The following is a 22055-nucleotide window of genomic DNA, read 5'->3' on the forward strand; positions in this document are numbered from 1 at the left end:
ACATATCAGAAATTACTTCATAAAAATCACCAAAGGGGGAGAGTTGGAATTACCTTGAGATTTCATAACTTGGCTAGAAAAATCTGTCTGCAAGCTAAAACTTGACACATAAATCTCAGCCAGGAAATAATTTCGTTTCTCTTCTTCCATCAAAACAGCAAACTTCCCCCCTCCCAAACACTTGCAAATTTCTCAATGGAAAAAGGTTATTTTAGGAAGGGATTAAATACAGAAATGTTAGTAAGTGGCAGGATCTGTAGGGTGGGGAGTACTTGGAAGGAAAAACACTTGAAATTATGCAATATTTTTTAAATTTTTTTGTGCTTCACTTCAAGTGCCTGAAAAACATCCTGAGGGAGCAGTGCAGGTCATCAGTGACAGTGGCTGCTATGAGAAGTGTGGCTGCTGCACACCACTGCAGCCATGTACTTACTAATGGTGTTAAACAGGCCAAGGCAGAACTGAGAGGTCTGTCTGGATGGGAATCAGATTAAACAAATACATTACCCAGTCTTTCTAGTTGAGTTTGTGTTGCAGTTCACATATATTAACCCTAAATTACATCTGGCTGATGGAGAGAGGCCTCAGATACCTGCAGGAAAGGTTCTCTACCAATCCCCCCAGGGCCTGACTGCCCTGTTCTTCCTCAGCTCCTCCACACTCGTTCAATCTCCATTAATTTCTGTCCTAGATGAAGAGTGAGAATAAATGTTGCCTTCTATCTTTGTAAAAAACCCCTTGTGTATTCTTCTGCTGGCTTTTCTGCTGGTTTATTGACCCTTAGGCCTAGAGGGTAAGAGGTGTGACTATTGGCATGTTGTTGCTCACATCCTTTTTGTCCCTTTTAGTGAGTGGTGCCTAAAGAGCAGTTGGTTATGTAATCCATGTCCCAGTGAGGGCAGTTGCTGGAAGTTGTCCCTTCAGTTGTGGTTGAAACCTTTACTCTTTGGGCTATAGCACCCACCCAGCTGCACCCTTGACTGAGTATGTCTGGAGTTGATCAGAAGTATCAATGTGTCCATGCCCTCTCCAAGGACAGTTGTCATCTCGATGGCAGAAAATGACAAGGATGTGTTTAACCAGCTAAATAAATGGGCCAGGTTTTAGCTGGTGAGACACTCTTCAGCTCCCTCAAGATGTTTTTTGCCAGTGGTGAAATGACAATCAGGCCTCTTCAGCCTACCAGGCACCTGTACAGTGCCATACTACTTCATTAAGCTGGGCAGGTCTGTTCTTTCCCTGCAGGCAAACAGGCCTTGCAAATAAGCATTAAAAATATAGAGAAAATATTAATTATTTAATGCCGAAGAGATCTCTCTTTTCTCAGTACTAGAAACTTTTGAGACTGAAGCCTTCAGTACATTACCTACGTGCTCCTGTCTTCACAATCTGAGGGGTTAAGAGTTCAGGATTGCAGGTCATTTGACCATATTGCTCCTATCTTCAAAGAAAACTTAAACTCTTGGTAAATAATTTGGACATGTGTAGAGATTTGTGGAAGTGTCCAGTGATTTCAAGTGGGCTCTGTGATCCTCCCAGCTTGGAAAATTCCTCCTGTCTGTCACGAGTGTGAGGCAGCACACATCCACTTCCCATGATGTTGCTCTGCTGTCTAAACTAAGAAGTCACATAGCCAGGATTTTCTCCTTGGATACTGTGGATTCAAATGCCTTGATCTGTGACACTCAGAAATGCAGCTTTTATATTACAAACTTATATTGACTAAACCCCCAATCACTGAAAACTCAACCAGTCATGGATCCAAGGCCTGGCAATTTATGCAGGATCCTTACTGGAAAATGGGTTTCCAGATTGCCAGAGACAAGGCTGAAATGGCAGGCAATGCCTCACAGTACCATTCAAGGAAAAATGTGGCTTCTGGGCTCATCCTCTGAATCTGCCCAGAGAGGCACAAAGACCATTTTGCCTGCAAGTGAAGGATCTCACCATGAGTCCCAGCTCATCTTTTGCTGCTGTCCCCACATGATCTGGGCTTCAAATATAGACCTTTCTAGTTTCGAATATAAAGGCTCAGAAAACTGTAAATCACAGAAGTCCTGTAATCCCCATTTCTGGAGACAAGGAATTGAAGTGCAGAGAAACTGGTTCTCACTGGGTCTGCTTTTCCCATAACTGACTGTTGCCCTCTCTGTAGTGGAGACATCTAGTTCCTTTCCTGTGCTTAGGGCTTTCATTTTATCTGCCCTCTTTGATTAGGTGTGAAATGCACATGTTGCTTAATGAGAACAAACTGTTCAGATAAAGCAGCTCAAAATAATTGTGATTTTGCCCTTCCAGAATTACTATTGCCAGAAGACAAGGAAAGTGTCCTAGTTAACAAGCTAGACTGGAGCCCAGATCCTGGCTTACTCACAGTGGATTTTGAGGGTTTTTTTGCCTTTTTAAAAAAAATTTCTTTTCTTTTTTTTTTTTTTTTAATTGCCATGGTATTAGGTAATTCTTGTGGTGTTGTATGGATGATGACTGGTGTGGATACTGTGATTGCTGCTGCAAGATGGGTGGGGGGCAATACAGACCATCTGCTCCTAGGGACTGTTCACATCCTGGCTCTTGCTGTTGCTGAAGTGATGCAATGCAAAGCTGGTGAAAGGACAGATAAAACTTTTGTGTCAGAGGAATGTGAAAAGAGCAAAATGAACATCCACAGAGAACTTTTTGACTATTGGAGGAAATCACTTTCATTATCAGATTTTAAGCCCTCATATGTTCACGCATACAGAAAGAGTAACGCAGACTTGCAGGGATACATTTGCTACCTGCCCCTAAGTATTTGGCAAGGAACAACAGTAGATTAAGTGCAGGTTAAATGCACACAGCAGCAGGATTTTGCAAGATTTTGCAGACCATGGAGCATTTATTCACAAGAGCCAAAAAACAAAGAAGGGCTTGATTGAACTGTAGCTCAAAGATATCTCTGTGTGTTCATGTGTGGTGGTGTGGCACTTGCTATGCAATTATCTCACTTCAACACAATTATTAACTTAGGATTAAACAGTTGAGAGTCACCATCATAACATTAACCAGCAGTGGAGAGCATGCTCTATAATTTAGATGCTTGCAGAGAAGAGTTCACTGCAGGGCATCTCTCAGCCCTGTGGACATTTTGTCCGGCGTAGCTGTGGCTGAAATCTTCCTTCTTCTGAAATCAGACTGGAAAGAGGGCTCCAGACTTCTGTGTATGGGGAGACCTGACTTACTCTTACCTTAAAACCCTCTTTCCATGGACATTGTAACAAGTCTGGTGTAAAAAGCTTTTCTCTGTAAAAAGCAGTAAGTTGCTCAGCACATGATGGAATTTTCTGATGCTCGTGTGTCTACATGAAGCACAGCAGAGCAGCAGGGAGAGACTTTGACCATCAAATGTGATGCTGGATTTCAGACATGACCCTGTATTTCTCTGACTCAAAGTTGTCGAACCTGAGTCAAACGGCGACAAGCCTCTACTCAGAACTGAAATTCTGGCTCAGGAACTTGACCCTATCTGAGGGATTCTACTAGAGTGAAAAAGCAGCTTTTGACTCCTATGGCAACAGCCACTAATGCCTCGAATGCTCAGGACCATGCAAGCACAGGAGGGTGGTCCCCCTAAATACTATGTCTCTGTACCTTGAAGACTGGTTATTTGCCAAACTCTGCCATGCTCAGAGTAGCCTCTTGCCCATTTATCACATCCAGGGTGGTCCGGAGCCCTTTCAGGATTTACAGCCTACGCAGAGGCCGGAGTTGTGGACAGGCTGTTCTGAGCTGCCTGGTGGGATGGGGATATCTGTGAGTAGCAGGGAGCTCCCGTCAGCCAGATGTTAGTGCTTGGAGCTTGCTATTCAGAGCTGCTGATTAGTCTCACAGGCATTTTGCCTCCTCGGTTCCTTTCTTGACATGCTGACGTTAGCCAGAGAGCGCCTGCAGGCCGCAGATGTTTGTTTTTCCAGCCCTTTGTCTTCACTTCTTCAACCTCAGCAGAGCTTTTCCACTTGAGGGCCGTGGCAACCTGTGGCACTTCCGTGCTTGGGTGAGGGCTGACCCTTTTCCTCTGCCTGTTTGTCACCACTGGCTCTAACACCTGTCTCGAGGCTGCTGGCGTGGGGCACAGCAAACAGCCTCTTGCTGACGTCTCTTGGCTCTGGGCTTGCAGAGCAGCTCAGGAGCAGACACAGATGCCCTTCGTCAAGCCCCTGTGGCTTCCTCCAGTCTGATTTTAATGCCACTGCCATCATTTCCCCTCAAGGTTCCACAGATTCCTTATTGCTTGCAGGGAAAGGCTCCAAGAGAGCCTCTCGCCCTGCTCCTGCCCTGGCAGGGGCATCTCCAGCTGCATGTATAAGCACAGAGGGTGTCAGGGTTGTTTGCATGCTACTCAGCTCAGTTTTAGTGCCTGCTTCCCTGCTCTACATTAGTTTCTCTGACTCATCCTCCAGAGGAATTTCAGTCTCTTCATTGACTGTAGTAAGAGCCCAGAAAACCAGTGTTCACTGCCCAGCATTTAGGTTAGATCCATTAGGCAGGATGGTGCAAAGACTACCCCAAGGGATGCACCAAGCACAGATAAACACGGGTCTGAATATGCCCTTTTCACTTCTCCCACTTTCCTGCACCCAAGAGGACTTGACAAATGAGGCAAAACAGCTCCAGCAGTTCCTACTGATGCTCAGGAGTGATGCAGACACCTCTGCTTCCCCAGGGCACCTGAGCAGGGCAGGTTGCCCCAGGGCACCTGCATTTGCTCTGTGAAATCCAGCAGCTGCACAGCAGCAGAGCACGCTCAGGGCTTCCAGCCCAGCCTGCAGCCAGGGACATCCTTTCTGTTAGGAAAGGCTGCTGAGCTGCAGCAGCTTGGGCGAAGCATGAAGCCAAGATGTCCAGAGTAGAGGGATTTATAGAGCAGCAGGAGTTTTATAAACGTTGCATTAACTTTAAACATTTGCCTTTCTCAGCACAGGTTCTCCTCCTGTGCATAAAACTTCCCTGAGGTAGGACATATTTGCTGGGGAGGAGACAGGACTCGACTTACAGTAAATGTCCCAATTTCTGTGCCTTTCTGAGAGGGAGCATTTAATCCATTGGGTTCACACTGCAGCCATTTGCAAATATCCATCCTCAGCCTGCTGAGATTTGCTTTTCTTCTTTCCCAGTTTCAACTTAGAGGTGATAGAGAGGCAACATTTTTTTAATCTTGTATGTAAATTATATTTTATTGTGTATTTACTGATCCCAGCCCTTCCCTGTTCTTTTCAGCCAGGGAGGATGCAGGCACTGAGCATTTGCCCTCTGAACCTGTCAGGGGATACATGGAGCTCTGGAATTGCTTCACCCACAGGAAATTTTAAATTCATTAAGCCCTTAATCGACCTTGTTTTACTGTTTCCATATTTTTCTCATGCAAATTAATATTGGTAACTATGAATCACAGAATACTTTGGGTTGGAAGGGACCTTAAAGATCATCTAGTTCCAACCCCCCTGCGTGGGCAGGGACACCTCCCCCTAGACCAGATTGTTCCAAGCCCCATCCAACCTGGCCCTGGACATTTCCATAGAGGGGCATCCACAACCTCCCTGGACAACCTGTTGCAGTGTCTCACCACCCTCACACAATTTATTCCTAATATCTAACCTAAATCTCTCCTCTTCCAGCTTAAAACCATTATCCCTTGTCGTCTCACTAAACGCCCTTGTAAAAAGCCCCTCCCCAGCTTTCCTGTAGCCCCTTCAGGCACTGGAAGGCCACTATAAGCTTTCCCTGGAGCCTTCTCTTCTCCAGCCTGAACAACCACAACTGTCAACCTGTCTTCATAAGATGTTCCAGTCCTTGGATCATCTTGGTGGCTCTTCTCTGGACTTTCTCCATGAGCTCCATGTCCTTACGTTTGGGCCTCCAGAGCTGGTCACAATATTTCAGCTGGGGTCTCACAAGAGTGGAGCAGAGGGGCAGAAGCACCTTCCTTGACCTGCTGGCCACGCTTCTTTTGAAGCAGCCCAGGACATGGTTGACTTTCAAATACATTTCCTCACCAGCTGATGCTGGTTCTTGGCTTCAGCTGCATCTGGTGATGCAGTAGCTGAATATATTGTGCAGCCTTCACTGCTGCCTTGCTCTAGGGTAGATGCTGTCTATTGAACACAACCATTACACCAACTGAAGTTTCTAGAAACTGAAGGTTTGTAACACAAGGTAGAGCTCAGCTCATTCAAAAGTCAACACCAACATTTCAATAAATGGGAGCAGAGCAGATGATGCTGTGATGCTCTGAGCAGCAGTTTCTCATTTCCCTGTGTTCCCATCAGAGGGAGGGAAAGACACAATACACTTGATTTCTGGGTCTTGTTGCTTTTACCCCTTCCTTGGTATTTAATTAATTTGCTGTGTGTGTGTGTGTGTGTAGAATGGTGACCTAATCCTATTGAAACACAAGCCAAGTAAAACAAGGTTAGATGGAGACATGGTCACATATACTTGAGGTAAAGTATATTGGCAAAGTAGTTTTAGGCACATCAGACCTAATTAGTTTTATTGTGATAATAATTAATGCTCGGTGGGAAAGAGCTGAGTTGGAAATTAAAGTGGATAGCAAGTTTTTGGGTGGTAGCTTTGGAAATGGAAAATTTCTGTGCAAGTTATAGGGGGGAGGGAGGGGAAAAGCCTCTTACACAGCCTTTTGAAGCCCAGCTGAAACTGCAACCCTGGCTCTGAGACAGGAAAAAAAAACACTAAAAAAAAAGCAATGAATAAATAAATCAGTAACTCAGGAACAGTCACTTTCAGCATTCAGGCAGAGCAAGATGCAGAAATGAAGCAGCCTGTTTTGTAAGGTAGACTTGAAACCGTGTTCTCAGCACCTACATTGCTTCTGCCAACAGAGAAAAGATTTTTTTTTTTCTTAATCAAAACACTTTTCTTTAAGCCCAGCACAGCTGAGCTGGGTAGTGCACTTTAGCACTCAGTGTCATTTACCTAGAAGGAAGCAGCTTCCCTGCTTGCACGGCAGGAACAGGGCAGAGGTGTGTCAGGAGCACCTACCTCCAGGCATGGTACCTAGAAGGAACCAGAGCAGGAGCAGCAGCAGCAGCAGGAAGAGGAGGAGGAGGAGGACAGCTGCTCCTGCTAAACCACTTAGACGAGAGACTTCAGGGCCGCTCCCCTCCCTGATCTATCACCGCATTCCTGTGGCATCTTGAGCCAATCGCTTAGAGGAACATTTTCAAAGGAAACAAGGCTCCTCGGAGGGACAGAGAGAAGCAGCCGGGCGGGCTCTTGGTGTGCCTGCCCCGCTGCCTGCGTGGTCAGCGGGGAGAGGAAAAGGACCTGGAGATGCCCCAGAGTGAGGTCCTGTCCTCTTGATTTATTTTTCTTTTCCTGGAGACCTTCTGTCTCTCACTGCCTGGGCAGGGAATTTAGGGATTTACTGTCAGGACTGACTTATCTGCTCCCTTGGCACAAGTGAGGTGCCTGTGGTTGGCAGCCTGGCTCATACTCTACATCTCTTTTTTTCCCCCTTTCCTGTCTTCTTCATCACTGTGCTTTCTATTCTCATTAAGCCACCTCCTTTTTCCCTTTGCAAGCAGAGGGAATAAGGTGTTGATCCCTTCCTGGGTACTGGCAGTGACCAATCTGAGTACCATGGAGACACATTCCCACCTCCATCTCCAAACCTGGCAGACGGGATGGGGTGCAATTGTCACTTGTATCTTTGCATCCTCCCCCTCAGCAGCATTTCAGGCTTCATTGTCAAAATGTCTGGGGAAAGCAATGCCCCAGGGTATGCTCTACACATGGTTTTGGGGCCAGGGACCTCTCTCCAGGCACCTCCAGGGTTGACAGTCTTTTCACCAGCCCTCAAGTGCCTCCTAATCCTCCTGTGTTCTCTAAAATCACCCATAACCTGGGAGCAGGGGTGCAAGGGCTGTGAGATGAATTCCTGCAATGCCCTGTGCAGATGAGAGCCACCAGCAGTCCAGACCCCTTGCCAGAAAGGAAAGTCTGGTTTTTCAAAGTGCTTAATCACAGGGAAGCATTCTTTTAAAACGATCTGTTGTTTGGCCCAAGATCATTATTTTTAAAAACGTTCAGAAGAAAAATAATAGTTTGTTTTTCCTTGTGAAAAACACTCTTCCCTGAGAGGAAACCATCCTCTGTGCTGAGTCAGTGTCTTGGTGGAGCTGCTGGAACTCAGGCTTTACATCACAGTTTGGAAACACTGCTCACATTTTCCAAGTACATGGGCCCTTCTCAGCTGCTCAGAGGACATCAGGGCCAAATACTACCCAAGAGACCTGCCAAAATGCTACCCAAGAGCTGGCCCAGGCAAGCCTTCCAACAGTCCTTTGGGTGGTTTTCCACCAAGCAGCAGTTTGATGCTGATCAGAAGAAACAAAACTGTTTTTAAAGACTCCTGATTGCCCATGAACATGGATTTGGGTCTGTTTCCTGGGCGAGATTGTCCAAACTCCAATAAAACTACCCATATGCTGCCCTTGCAGCCTGCCCCAGCTAGTCAGTTACACCAACTGCCATTTTGTGGGACTTGGGTGGGATCCACCTCAGTCTGAGTTAGTTATCTAGGCAATGGAGAGGTGTTCCCAGAGGTGGCCCACCTGAGACAAGTGTCTAGGATAGGCAAGAAGTCTCCCCTTGGACATGACTGTTCCTCTCCTATAATGGCTGGGAAAGGTGAGAGGACTTGCCTTGACTGGCTGTGTCTGAGGAGTTTAAGGTGAACACCTGCTTTTAGTGAGCAGTGGAGTGGGGAAGAAAAACACCATTTCCAGCACTGAGGCACCTCGTGGTGGGTGTAGCCTGCCAGAGGCTCCAGTGAGCAGTGCTTCATACCCCACTGAAGTCCCCAGCTCTAATATTTCAAATGAGCTGGAGACACGTGCCACAAGCCTTACACCTCCCATGGCAATTCCTGACCCAAAAGTAAGATAAGAACAGCTGCCATAATTTCTTTCTCCGTCCAGGTCTTATGTATCTTGGTGATTCATATGAAACCCTAGGGGGAAATCCCAGCTCCTCCCCCTTAATGCCAGTGAGGCTGGATCTGCCCTGGAGATCCCAGTTTGGCACTTCTGCAAGGTCCTGCAGCAGCCTTGCAGCCAGCAGAGGTGGTTTAACCCAGCACTGCCATGCCCCAGCAGAATGGTTTAACAGTGCTGACAGGGGCTTTTCCACACTTCAGCAGGAGCGTTAGTCTTGGCTGAGAAGTCCCAGGAACTGGAGGTTAAGTCACTCCATCCCAAACCTCATACTCTGCTGCCAGACCCTCCTGCTCCCCTTTGCTGCACCGTCCGTCTTCCCATCCAGCATCCTGGCCCCCATGTAGCCTGCCCAAAGGGGCTGAGCAACAGCAGAAAGGGATGCTCAGAGTCTGAAAGGTGCCCGTGGCAAGGCAGGGCTTGAAGGGGACCTCCCTGGCCAGGAGAGCTGAAAATTGTGTGCCTGAGCTATATCATGTCCTTATTAGCTTCCCCACGACACAGAACCCTTCCTCTTGCTAAGAGCACTGAAGGGGTTGGAGAAATGCTTCCTGGTGGAGATGAAGAACAATAGAGAGCTGTGTTTGGCTCCTGAGCCTCTTGAGAGAGAGGATATGAACTATTGCTGTGCTGAGACAAGTAGAGCTGGAGGAACACACACACTTTGTGCTGCATAAGGCTTCAGTTGAAGATGTTTTACATAACTTGAACAGTGGCAAAGCACAGAGAAGCAAGAAAATGGACGTTTTTTACCTTTTCTGTAGAGAGGATTTATAGCAGGGAAGGGCAAGAGGAGAGGGGTGTAGGGATGCAGTGAGGTCCCTGGGGTGCAGTGCAGAGCAGGAGCTGTGCTTCCCAACCACAGGGCTCAGGATACGTTTCCAGAGAGAGACACTCTCACTTCTTCCACTGGACACTCCCAGAGGTTGTGGTGAAGTGCTGCTGTGTCTGGGATGCTGAGGGAGTAGCCCATCTAGGCACTGCTCCAGTTAGCACTGAGGGTCAGGAGGAAGATCTGAGGACCAAAGAAACCAAAGTGACTCATGCCCAGTTCTTCTAAAAACACATCACGTCCATGCAGAGGTCAGGTCTTACTGTCACATATTTAAAGACATTCCTACAATCATCTTGCCTGATGACAACCTGTATCTGAATGTCCAAATATACTGCCTGATGTGAAAGATATTTTTAGGAGACCTGAGATGAAGGACTTTTAGGTAGTTGGCTCTGGTACTGTGCTGTCCCTAGGGAACAAGCATGAGGAACTAGTTACAACTCAGCTTCTCTCCCTTTGGTAAAGGAAGGGCAAGACTTAGGTGCCACTGCTGCATTTTTTAGTGAATTGAGGTCTGTAATGCTAACTTCAGCCATTTATGGACAATTTGTGGTGGATTAGCTTTAACATTGCACATTTATCCATGTGTCCTAGCCCCTGTCTCATTCTAGTGAAGCTTACAGAAGGCAGATGTGTGTGCCTGTCAATCAGACAAATGTATATATACTTCAATTCAGGGTCTTTGGTAAAGGGCTCACATGCTTGTAATGTGAACCTCAGAAAATCAGTTTGATTTGTCACAGTGCTGATTTGTTTGACAAATGGGCAGACTTTGTAAATCACCTAGATGTAGTGAAACTTAAAGCTGGCTGTATCTGTGACAGGATGTTTTAGACAGATACTGAAATATATTTAATTTGTAGTTTCACAGCTGTAGGGTGTCTGGGATCAATCTTAACGAGCTCTGTGGTTCTTGTTGTGCTACCTTGTTACATCTCCTGGTGCTGCACTGCACTCAGGTTTAACCTCTACTGAGGATGCCTTGCTAACAAAGCTGTGGAACAAGAAGACATGCAGATAGAGATCTCTAGAATAAACAGCTCTTCTGAACTGTGGGTCGCTAGGCAATATAACTTTTGAAGTAACCCTAGAAAAGTAATACACACATTTTTATGAGGAGCCATTTCCTGGTCCTTCTGCCCATTTCCCAGGTCTGTGGGCACATGCACCATGCTAAGTGCAGCACTTCAGAGCTGTCACTTACCTGTCTACTGTTGATACCTTGTGGGAATAGGAGCTGTCAACTATCCATCCTTTCCCATCTTTTTCTTCAGTGGTGCCGAGTGGAGCTGGGTCCTCAGTGACTTGCCTGGCTGGCTGGAGATTTCATTATCCATTAAGTATTGCACAACCCCCCTACCCTACCTTCTCTGGTGTACCTGACACGGCAAGCTGTGGTGGAGAATGGGGGCACAGGCCATTCCCAGAAACAAAATCCAGTTCCCTGTAGCTTTTAGAAATTACTTTGGTCTAAGGTATGATCTTAAGGTATAAGGTATGATGGTTATCAAGTGCAAAGTGTGTGCATTTATGGATGCATGAGACCAGACAAAACGGGGTGTGAAATTCTTGGCTGTAGATACACTCCACAGGATCGACTGCACAATACAGGGATATCTCATCTGGTCACGAACAAGAAGTTTCAAGTAGCAACATGAACTGAGGGCTGGTTATCTTCTCATCCATTTGTCCAGCAACTGGGTTAGTTATCCAGGCAGTGCCGAGCTCTTAGCTCTCACTCTTACACAGTTCCCAGCACCAGTTTAAAAATAACTTGGTTGCACCCACGTGAACTGCAGCCCTCGCAGTAACAGCAAGGGTGGGACAGTACTCACATTTAAACTTCATCCTGACTGCAGAGCTCTGTGAAAAATGCTCTTTGTAACCAGCTGGTGAGAATGTGAGGACACCACCTTGTTATTTTTCCCCATGCAGAAGGAGCAAAGAGCTTATTTTTTGGCTAGTAGTCCAGCAATTGTTGGCAGGTATCAAATTATCAAGCTGGGCTCTTCTCTTGCCTGCCCTGTTGGAAAGCAAAGCTCTGCATGTCTGAGAGTACATCAGTATTTCATAACTGTGTTGTTCCAGTGATCTCCCTGGAAATATCCAGGTAATTTAAGCACTAAGCCTTAGGTTTCCAGCTGGAGAGTGAAGACCTGGAAGAGGAACAGCATAAGCAAACAAGCTGGCTAGCTTTTTGGTGGTGTTTGGGAAGTTCCCGAGTGTCTCTGTAGAGCTGCACCACCTCTGCTGATAAAGGACCAGCCTCAAAAGGTTTGAAAGTGCCTCTGGGATAAGGCTAGTGCCATCCCTGATGTCTGCCATCAGACGTTGCCATTCCCCCACCAGCCAGCCCAGGCAGATGACACGACTGAGTTCACACAACCTCACACTTCAGCTGCATGAGTTGTTTGTTCCTCTGCATTGGGCTCTGTCGTAGGCCAGACCTGTCACTGCATCAATGGAAAATGCAAGAAATCCCTCATCAAGTAGAGTTTCCACCTCCTGTCTTCCCAACAGACATCTTTTCCTAACTCAGTGCTCTCCTTTGCAGGGTTTTAAATTCAAGAAGTATTCTGCTTGAAGTTTTGCAAGTGTTTAGCAAATACAAAAGCCAGGATGTGCTGGCTGTTTTCAAATTGCCCTTGGAACGAGCTGTGATCAAAACCAAATTCCCTCCTCTTCAGAGCAATTTCTGGCCCTCCACGTGTGAGCTCCCACTCTTCCCAAGTATGCATTTATAAAAGACCCCTAACGAGAGGATGATCGGGGTGAACATTTGCCCTTCAGCAAAGCCCTGCAGTGCTTTTGCACAAGAAACAAGAGCTGGTGGGGACTGGAAGCAGTTGCTGTGTTTGTGTTGACTGGCCATGGTTTTCAGCTGCTGGGGGTTTCCAAAGCAAATGAAACGTTAATCATCAAAGCAGCTTCTCCCCCCCCCTACTTCCAGTTGTTGAAAATACTACAAAGTAAGATGGAAAGAAACATGTAATCCTTCATCATCACAGTGAGGATTTACTTGTTTATTTAGATTCCCTCTCTGTTCCAAATGTTCTGCCAGAGAAAGTCCATCCAGGCTCCAGGAGTGCTTGACACACATAAAAAAAATCTAGATCTACATAGGAGATAAATCCAGAGCAGACACTGACTTTCCTCAAAGTGCAGCAATCAGTTGGAAATCCTACTTGCACTATAAAATACCTCTGGATGCTTTTTGTAGGGAAAAAAAAGGAAGGAGGCTCATCACCCTGGGCAGAAATCGATTCAGATGGTGGCTTCTCTAGATCAGAAATGCTCTGGTGGGGCTATCCTTGAGCCCCATGCACCTCATCTGTTTCTGTCTGGAAAATGTTGCCCAGGTAGAAAACATGGAACTTGGTGCCTTTGTAGTCAGTGAAACGAAAGAGTTGTGTTTAGAGGTTGATTCCTCCCTAGAAGCTGGACATCACTGTCCTGAAGGGTGTCTCTCCCTGAAGACATTACAGGAGAAACCAAAAGAGAGGAGCCCAGGCCTGATTCTCATGTTTAGCAGCTTAAGAGAAGGCAGCTGAATCCTGTCCCAAGGGACACTGTGTGTCAGGAGCACAGCTCCTTTGCTTTGACACTTACACATCAGCCTTTGTAGCTGGTGTTTCTCATCACATTCCTATTGCTGCACCTACAAGCAGGGAGCAAGTCAGAACCAGGAGAACTGTGAGAATGGCAATCACATATAGCAGAGAGGAGATAGACCTCTGGGTCATCCTAGGATGACCAGTCATCCAACAGATGTTTTACTTTTGGGCCATCACCCAGCCCAGTGGATTTGAAATGCCCTCTTGGCCTCTGATGCCTCGAGTGAAGCACCTTTGAAGCTGTCTCCTTTTTTTGTTGTTTGTTTGTTTGGCTGTTTTTGTTGTTGGGATTTTTTGTGTGTGTGTGTTCATTTTGTTTTGTTTTGTTTTATTTCTCTCTAACAGCAGCAGGTGTGAGTGGACTCAATGATCTTAAAGGTCTTTTCCAACCAGAATGGTTCTGTGAGTGGACATCAAGAGCTGGCTGCCTGTACTGGGGACAATATTGCAATAAGCTGCTAGTGTGTAGAATGGGAGGGGTGGTTTTCAGTCACTGACCCCAAAATAAATAACTTCTGTCAAAATTATGGGATCTCGGATGCTCCTAGAATCTACTGGGATTTTCCCCTTTAGGGTTTCATCTGAAATAAACCCATGTAATGAGATATTTAAGACAAGACTTCTTGAAAACACAAAACAACCAGGTCTGTATTTTGCAGGTGCTGTCTTTGTATGTTGACATAAAGAGCAGAGGACAAGCTCACTTCACAATCTGGAGTTTCTGAAGGGCTGCTAAGCTGAATCAAATCTAGAGTTTTCCAACAGTGACAGCCCTTGGTCTGAACTCTAGCTTCATACCAGAAACCATAAAATCATAGAATGGTTTAGGTTGGAAGGGACCTTCAAGATCATCTAGTTCCAACCCCCCTGCATGAGCAGGGACACCTCCCACTAGACCAGGTTGCTCTAAGCCCCATCCAACCTGCCCTTGAACACTTCCAGGGATGGGGCAGCCACAGCTTTCTTGGGCAACCTCTGCCAGTGTCTTACCACCTTTACAGTAAGGAATTTCTTCCTAATGTCTAACATAAATCTCCCCTCTTCCAGCTTAAAACCATTACCCCTCATCCTATCACTACACATCCTGGTAAAAAGCCCCTCCCCAGCTTTCCTGGAGCCCCTTCAAGTACTGGAAGGTGCTGTAAGGTCTCCCTGGAGCCTTCTCTTCTCTAGGCTGAACAGCCCCAACTCTCTCAGCCTGTCTTCATAGCAGAGGAGCTCCAGCCCTCTGATAATTTTGGTGGCCCTTCTCTGGACTTTCTCCAAGAGCTCTATGTCCTTCCTGTGTTGAGGGCTCCAGACAGTACTCCCAAGTGGGGTCACTAGGAAATGGGGCAGCCTTTCCCCATAAGCTCAGTGTAGCCTCAGTGGGCTGGACAGGTCTGTCAAAATGTCTCGTACTAGTAATTGTGAATCACTAGGATCATTAAGACCTACAGTTTCGGGTCTTATCTGAACACAGAGAGGATTTCAGTAGAAAAGGTTTTAAAAAAAAAGTAGAATTTCAAAAAAAGGATCTTCTTTTGAAGAGCTCTGAAGTGTTTCAAGGAACACCTGAATTAGCCTTTGCTTTAGTATGCTTTTTTTTTGTGTCAAGCTAACCTGTTGCTATTTTGTTTCTGCTTTCCCCTCAGCTGATGTGCTCCTCAGTCCAGAAAGCCCTGTTTGAGGAGGAGGACAGGGTGAAGAAGCTGCAGCAGAAGGTGGCGACGCTGGAGAAGCGCAACAAGCAGCTGCGAGATCGGGTGAAGAAGGTCAAGAGGTCTCTCCGGCAGGCCAGGAAAAACACCAGGCACATGGAGCAGATGAACCGAAAACTCAGTGAGAAACTTTCCTCTGCAGGTGGTCAAATCCCCTACATTAACTCTCTGAAGCAGGAGAACTCCCATGCTACTTATCTTAAAGTGTAATGCCAGGGTAAGTGCTCAGGCCAATGATAAATGGCAGTTTTTGCCTGTGTTAGATCAGGATCTGGCCCTCACACCTTGTCTACACTTTGCTTCAAACCTTGCATGGAAAATGGATCTGGACTTGCTTTAGCCACAGTGCTAGATTGAACAGGAATGCAGATGGTGTTTGGCTGGGTGTGGAGGCACAGCCCAAAGCCACGTCCTCCCTGTCCTTGGTGGACATGGGGCCAGACTGTAAATCCGTGCTTCTGGGCCCTCACGCTCCTCCACCTCCATCACCAGCTTTAGGTTGTCTTAGATGAACATGCCAGTTCAGCCCCATGGGCCATTGCAGGCACCTGACACAGGAGCTCTTCTTGACAACTTACATCCTTCACTTGAAGGATATATGGAGATGGATGCTGTGGGAAGGAGGCAGGCAAGTTTGAGTCAAGTCAACACCCAGTGTCCCTCTTCAGAATGAAGTATGAAAGTGCCTAGATTGTCTTAACTGTTTCTAAATATCCCAAAATATTCTAAATAAAAGATCTAATATTTTTTAGTTTGCCTCAAAGGTCACAATAACTCCCTCGGGTGCCTTCATCATTGCCCAGCCAACAGGGTTGGAAACCATGGCATTCTGGGACTGTGTCTAGGACTGAATCCAGCTCCTGCAGTCAGGAGTGGATTTAGCCTGACTATCAGTGGGTGCTGGATGGGGCCTGGCAGAAAATTTCAGGTCCTGTTTTCAAGCAGGTTTAATTTACAGTGTGGACAAGGCTTCAAGTTTTATAATCACTGTTTGAGGTATAATGGAGGTTGCTGGGCAGCCTCACTTAGTTACACTTAGATACTGTAGAGACCACATCAATTATCAACAGGGCATTAAAAATTAAGGTAGTTTATATATGTATATATTTTAAAATCCTATAGAAAATATTTTTATTACACATTTGATATAGTCTAATTTCTTAAAATATGAAGAAAATCCCATTTCTTGGTTATCTTATGGAAGAAAAAAGGCCATCATGTCCTTTATTAGATATTTACACACTGACTTCAGGTCAAGCAGCATAGGCTGAGGCATCAGTATCCACAGCTGATGTTAAGGTTCCAGAGCACATCTTGAGTCTTGCCACTCAACCAACCTTCCTCCATAACAGGGCACCATGAGGGAGGAAAGGCAGAAGAAGAGGTTTTGTATTCCTTTTCCCTTCTCAGAATAATTTTCTTACTCCAAGCATGACACCCAGGTGCAGATACTCTTCCTGCTTTGCAACAGGGGCAGCCTGCCCTTGCCCAGCCCTGGGCAATGCTGACAATGTGCCAGGGCTCCACCTCAGTTGTACAAGGTGGACTGAGCCAGATGATCTTTAACATGGAGTTGAGGGCCTCAGAAGTAAGTGTGCAAACCACCACTCTGCTCCTAACTCTCCACACTTTACCAGATCACTGCATGGTCCCCACGTTGTGGCTCAAGAACAGAGTCCACCCAGGCTGCAGCTCTGCAGGTCCCTGCTTCCCATGTCACCTTTCAACCACGAGCTGCAGTCCAAGCTGAACTCAGAAGTTAATCCTTGTGTTGCCTCCTAGGATGCTGCCCAGTTTCATCTCTCCCAGTCTTGCTCCTTTTGGAAAATAGAGCTGCTTTTTTTCCCCCTCCCCACTCTTGAATATCAACATTTCTGAAGATTTTGATGGCACCACAAGCTACACCCATTTCAAAAGGTTTTGCCTTCCAAAGCAGCACAAATGGAGTTGTTTTGTGCTGTACTCAGCAGTGCTATTTCCTGAGAATTACTACAGACCTAAGGCTTCCCTAGAAGCCATCAAGAAATTTTTATTCCAAAATTTAAACCCATTGGAAAGTAACAATTTTTCATGTTGTTGTTTCTGGTTTCTAAACTGCTGTTTAAATAAATGAACTGTTTGTCCTGGTATAGATATTAAAAGCTTGTGTTCTAATTTTTTTGTTATTAAAAATATTCCCTCTGTTATTCATTCATGTTTTAAAAATGTTCGTATAAAGCTGAGAAAGTACAGTTAATACAGCTACAACTTTGCTACTCTTACAAATTTTCCAACAATAATGTTGAAAAACTTTCTCTTTTTGGCTGTTATTGTTGTCTCTTAATGAAAAGACTGGAAAATTCTTCCTATTTTCCTCTTTCTCTGGCTTAAAAAAAAACCCCAATCATTTTGTTCTTCTTGTCAGTTTTACGAGAGATTTGTTAGTTTGCAAAAAAGAAAGGGAAACAAACCCCCCAAATGCAAAATCGAAACACAACCCAAAACGTCCCCTCTGGTTGCAAAATCAAAAGAAGTCATTTCCTTGGAGTTTTTCCTTTCATTCCTCCCTGGTTTTTAATAATTTCCAGAGATAAAGACTAGCAGGCAGATCAGATCACAAGTTAACCCTCCCAACAAGTCACAGGGGATGTCAATCCCAAATAAAAATGTTATTCAAGTGTCATCATTGATTGCTTGTCCCTGCTGGTGACAGTACCCAGAGAGCAACCAGGGATGTTGTACAGGCAGTAAACACAAGTGTGAAGAGGAATTTGGGTAGTGTCTGTTCATGCTGGTGTACATCACATAGGGCCTGACACAGACACTAATTTTTAGACCCACTCTGAGCTATTTCAGGGACTGGCTAATCTGGAAACCCACAAAAAGGGCAAAATTTCAACCCATTTTCCAAATGAATGTGGAAGGCACTATTGATTATGGCCATTTTGAAGAGCTGTGTGGGAGTAACTGGGGTGCAGGAGTGCAGAGCAGGTTGGCATAGCTAGATGGGCTGGCAGGGGGTGGTACAGAAACTCAAAAAACATCCTGGGGAAAAAAAAAAAAAAAGAAGTAAAGGAAAAATGAAAGAGGGAAACAGGAGAAAGGAAATCTTGGGATTTTCCTCTTACCACCACCACCACATCTCTTTGTGTCACTGGTTAAACTTGTGCAAGGTTTGTGTATCTCACCAGAGCTGGAGTGGATGCTCCAGATGCTGCTCTGTGTTCAGAAATCATCTTCTGGTCTTAGACTTGACAATAGGAAGATTTCTGGGTTTCTGGGGTTTTGTTTGTTTGTTTTGTGAGGAGATCTTGGTACAGCAAAATGCACCAAATAAGCAGTGTTATTTCCTCTTAAATCCCAAACATTGTTCTGATTTGACAACCCTACATGGGTAGCTTGGGGAGAACCACACAGTAAAAGAGGATTTATGGAGAGCAGACAATGTTAGCAGCTTGCTTTGCTTCTTAACACCAGAACCATTGAGAAGAGAAGGACTTCCAAATGTTTGGACAATAATTGAGGGAAACAGCCATGTTATTCTGCTTGGGTTTTAGGAGAAGGTGTTTTTTGGGGAATAGAAGAGCACATCAGTGTTTCAGAGCTGTACCAGTAAAGCCCATTTGGAATATGCAAAACTTCTCACCAAGCTGGGTAATCTCTCATTAATGAGGCAAAGGAGCTCAAATTCATTTCTAAAAGTAGGAGGAAAAACATAAAAGGAAAACTGTGGAGAGCAGATAAAATTGACAAGGTATGTCATTCTTTCTTACAGTAAATCCAAGTAATTGCAAGGAAATTTCATTTTCCTCCCCATTTAACCCCAATTATTTTCATTTAATCACAGAAACATTGCTATTTCCCTCCAAACCAGACTGCTTTGTGTGTGAAACATCATTTCCAACATGCTCTTGGATTTAGGCATGTTCCTAATCCCCTAAAACAAACACAGTGAGCAGGACAGCATGTCCCAGCATATGTGGAGCTGCTCTGGGAGGGCTCCTTGTCTCCAGTCACCTTGGTTGTGTGTGGAACCAAGTCAAGTCATCCCAACAGGCATTTCCCAGGTGGCATCAGAGCTAATCCCTGGGGAGGCAGGCACAGCACAGATGTAGTGGGGCAGCAGCAATGCTGTCTTTCCAAGGAATCATCTTTTGGTGGGTCAAGATTTGGTGACTTGATCGGTTTTCCATTAGATGGGCTTGGTGGCATCACACCACTCCTGAGGTGCTTGATGGTTTCTTGGTAATTGCTTGTTGCTTTGGTTAATGTAAATATTGTGCAGTGCCATCTCCCTCTCTTCTTGTTTGCATCATGAATGTTTGGGGTTTTTTTCTTTTTACTGAAGTTTTCCACAAACAAGAAGCCATTTCTCAGAACAAGGTGGTGGTGGGAAATGATTGTTTTGCAACATTAAATTATAATCAGTAAAGTGACATTTTCTTTGGCAAACTCGCACTCTGGAGTCATGACAAAATTTGGCAGAAGTCCCTTCACATTCCTATATCCCCCTGCCCCAGAAAAATCAGCAGGGAGCCTTTGAAGTGTTTTGTTTCTTCAATGCATACACTGTCAGCAAAGCCTTCACAGTCCTTCATGGCAAAAACTGCAGCAAATGACCTTAATTAACCTTCCTGAGCCTGTCTTGGGTCTCCATCCTGACCAGTGAGTCAAACTGCCAAAGATGGAAGCATAGACAGCCCATGCTGAAATGAAAGGGTATTTTTATTGTATCTCCAGCTCCAGAACACCTCTGCAGGGCCCTGGGGCTGTGGGGAGGTCACAGCCTGTGCATGCAGGCAGATGCCATAAGGGTGAGGGTGCTCCAGTAAACTCAGATTGGAGATGAGAAGCTACAGGAGTGACACAGGAGCTGGAGCACCCCCAGGGCCAGAAATGGCCTTGCAGAGGTGGCCAGCAGGACCTGGATGGGACCCTTGGAAAATGGAGAGCTATTTGCTGTGCACTGTCCATCAAGTGTCTGCATAAGGGACCCCAAAAGCAGCCCCAGGTGAGGACTTGGTTGTGTCAGTGACATTTCAGAGGGGTGAGAAGAGGAACTGGTTTGCTTAAAAACAGACCCATGGAGGACTGATGGGTGGGGAGAGCCTGGGGAAGGTTCAGGGAGCTGAGATGCTGCAGGCAGCACAATGCAGGGACTGAGCCAAAACCAGAGCCTTCAACCCATGCCCTCCAAGCTCACTGAGACCTCTCACTTCTCTGGACAAGTGTCCAAACACCAGGCATGTCTCCAATTTCAAAGCTTAACTTTACTCAGAAAAATCAGTAGCTTTACTGAAAATAGACCCAAGATGTTGTGTTAGCAGCACAAGTCTCTAACCACGAGCTGGGCAGAGCTTTGGGCTCAGCTGGTGCTGCATCCACAGACCAGCCCACAAATACTACCAGAAAACCACATATTAGCTCAGCATGTGGATTTGTGGTTTCCAACCTGCTTGACTCATCTGGCCAGCAAGGAAGGCAGTTGGATCCATCAGGTTGGACTGCACCCATCCACGTTGATGTGTCCCTTGAATTCCCCAATCTAGTACCAGGGTCCTGGGTGGTTTTTGTCTTGCCACATTTTGTTGGGAAATAAAATGAGCTCCAGTTCTGCTTGCAATTACCTAGATCTAGAAGGGAACTGAGTGGAAAGTTTCCTACAAACACAAATCTTTCTGAATGTCATTCAGGTGGGTTCTGATCTGAAAGTCAGATCTGTCAGCATCCTGTGCTCCTAACACACAGTAGAGCAATTCATCCAGAAGCTGGTCACCTCACTGAACACAATGAAGTCAAAAACACCCCCATCACACACGCTAGGGCAGACAAGCCCTTCAAGCAGGAGAAGGAAAGTGGCCAGTTAGTGTCGGGAGAAGACAGGTTTGCATCAGAGGACCTCCCTCCTCTTTTCCACCAAAGAAGTTCTCTGAGGGTTTTGCAACCAGAAGTGGCATTGCAGCAGCTTGCAGATTCAGTCCCTTCTCAGCTGCTGCCATGTCCCCCTGTGGTGCCCTGCCACCACCCTTCCCCTGGGTGGGATCTGCTCTGCCAAAGTCAGCCCACCTTGCACACTCCCTCTTGTGAAGGTAGGGATGCATCATGGTGTGCAGGCACCATCTCCCCTCACATTGCTCTTCAAAAGCTGGGCTGACCTCAAGAGGATCCTGTCAGTGTGTTGCTTGGTGCCCTCTCTTGCCAGGCCATGCTCTGCAGCATCAGACAGGGACAGTGTCACCAGTTAAAGAGATTTAAACAATCTCATTTCAGTTATGAAGCCAGAGAAGAGAGGCATTATTGGTGTGTCCTTCTCTTCTTGGTCAGTAGGACAGACTCTTCATCAGAAATTATATGGGGCATTTTGAACTGGAGTGTGTTTGACCCCATTTCCACCCCCTTTGGCCCTGACTGTGTGCCTGACAATCTCAGGAGGTCTGGAGTTGGCTGGAGCAGTCCAGAGGAGGCCACAAAGATGATCAGAAGGCTGGAACACCTCTCCTACAGAGACAGGCTGAGACAGTTGGGGTTGTTCAGCCTGGAGAAGAGAAGGCTCCAGGGAGATCTTTTTGCAAGCTTTCAATATATAAAGGGGGCTTGCAAGAAAGATGGGACAGACTTTTTAGCAGGGCCTGTTGCAAGAGGACAAAGGGTAAGGGCTTTAAACTAAGACAGCTTAGAGATAAGGAAGACATTTTTTACAAAGAGGTTGGTGAAACACTGGACCAGATTGCCCAGAGAGGTGGTAGATGCCCCATTCCTGGAAACAGAATCACAGAATCACAGAATATTAGGGGGTGGAAGGGAGCTCCAAAGATCATTGAGTCCAACCCCTCTGCCAGAGCAGGACCAAAAAAACCACCACCCAACCAACCAAACAAAAAAACAACCAACCAACCACACAACTAGGGCAGACCATTCAGAAAGGCATCCAGACAGG

General features: G+C 46.0%; 1 protein-coding gene across 1 annotated transcript in view; it reads left to right on the plus strand.

The window, feature by feature from the left end:
* CCDC3 (coiled-coil domain containing 3) overlaps window positions 1–17888 on the plus strand; it is a 43685-nt gene extending 25797 nt beyond the window's left edge. Inside the window, exon 3 of the mRNA XM_051624362.1 lies at window positions 15074–17888. Coding sequence (XP_051480322.1) covers window positions 15074–15349 — 276 coding nt within the window. The 3' untranslated portion in view covers window positions 15350–17888. The remainder of the gene's footprint in view (window positions 1–15073) is intronic.
* The last annotated feature ends 4167 nt before the right edge of the window (window positions 17889–22055 follow it).

The sequence above is a fragment of the Apus apus genome, chromosome 1 (assembly GCF_020740795.1).
Source record: "Apus apus isolate bApuApu2 chromosome 1, bApuApu2.pri.cur, whole genome shotgun sequence".
In the NCBI taxonomy this organism is placed as follows: Eukaryota; Metazoa; Chordata; class Aves; order Apodiformes; family Apodidae; genus Apus; species Apus apus.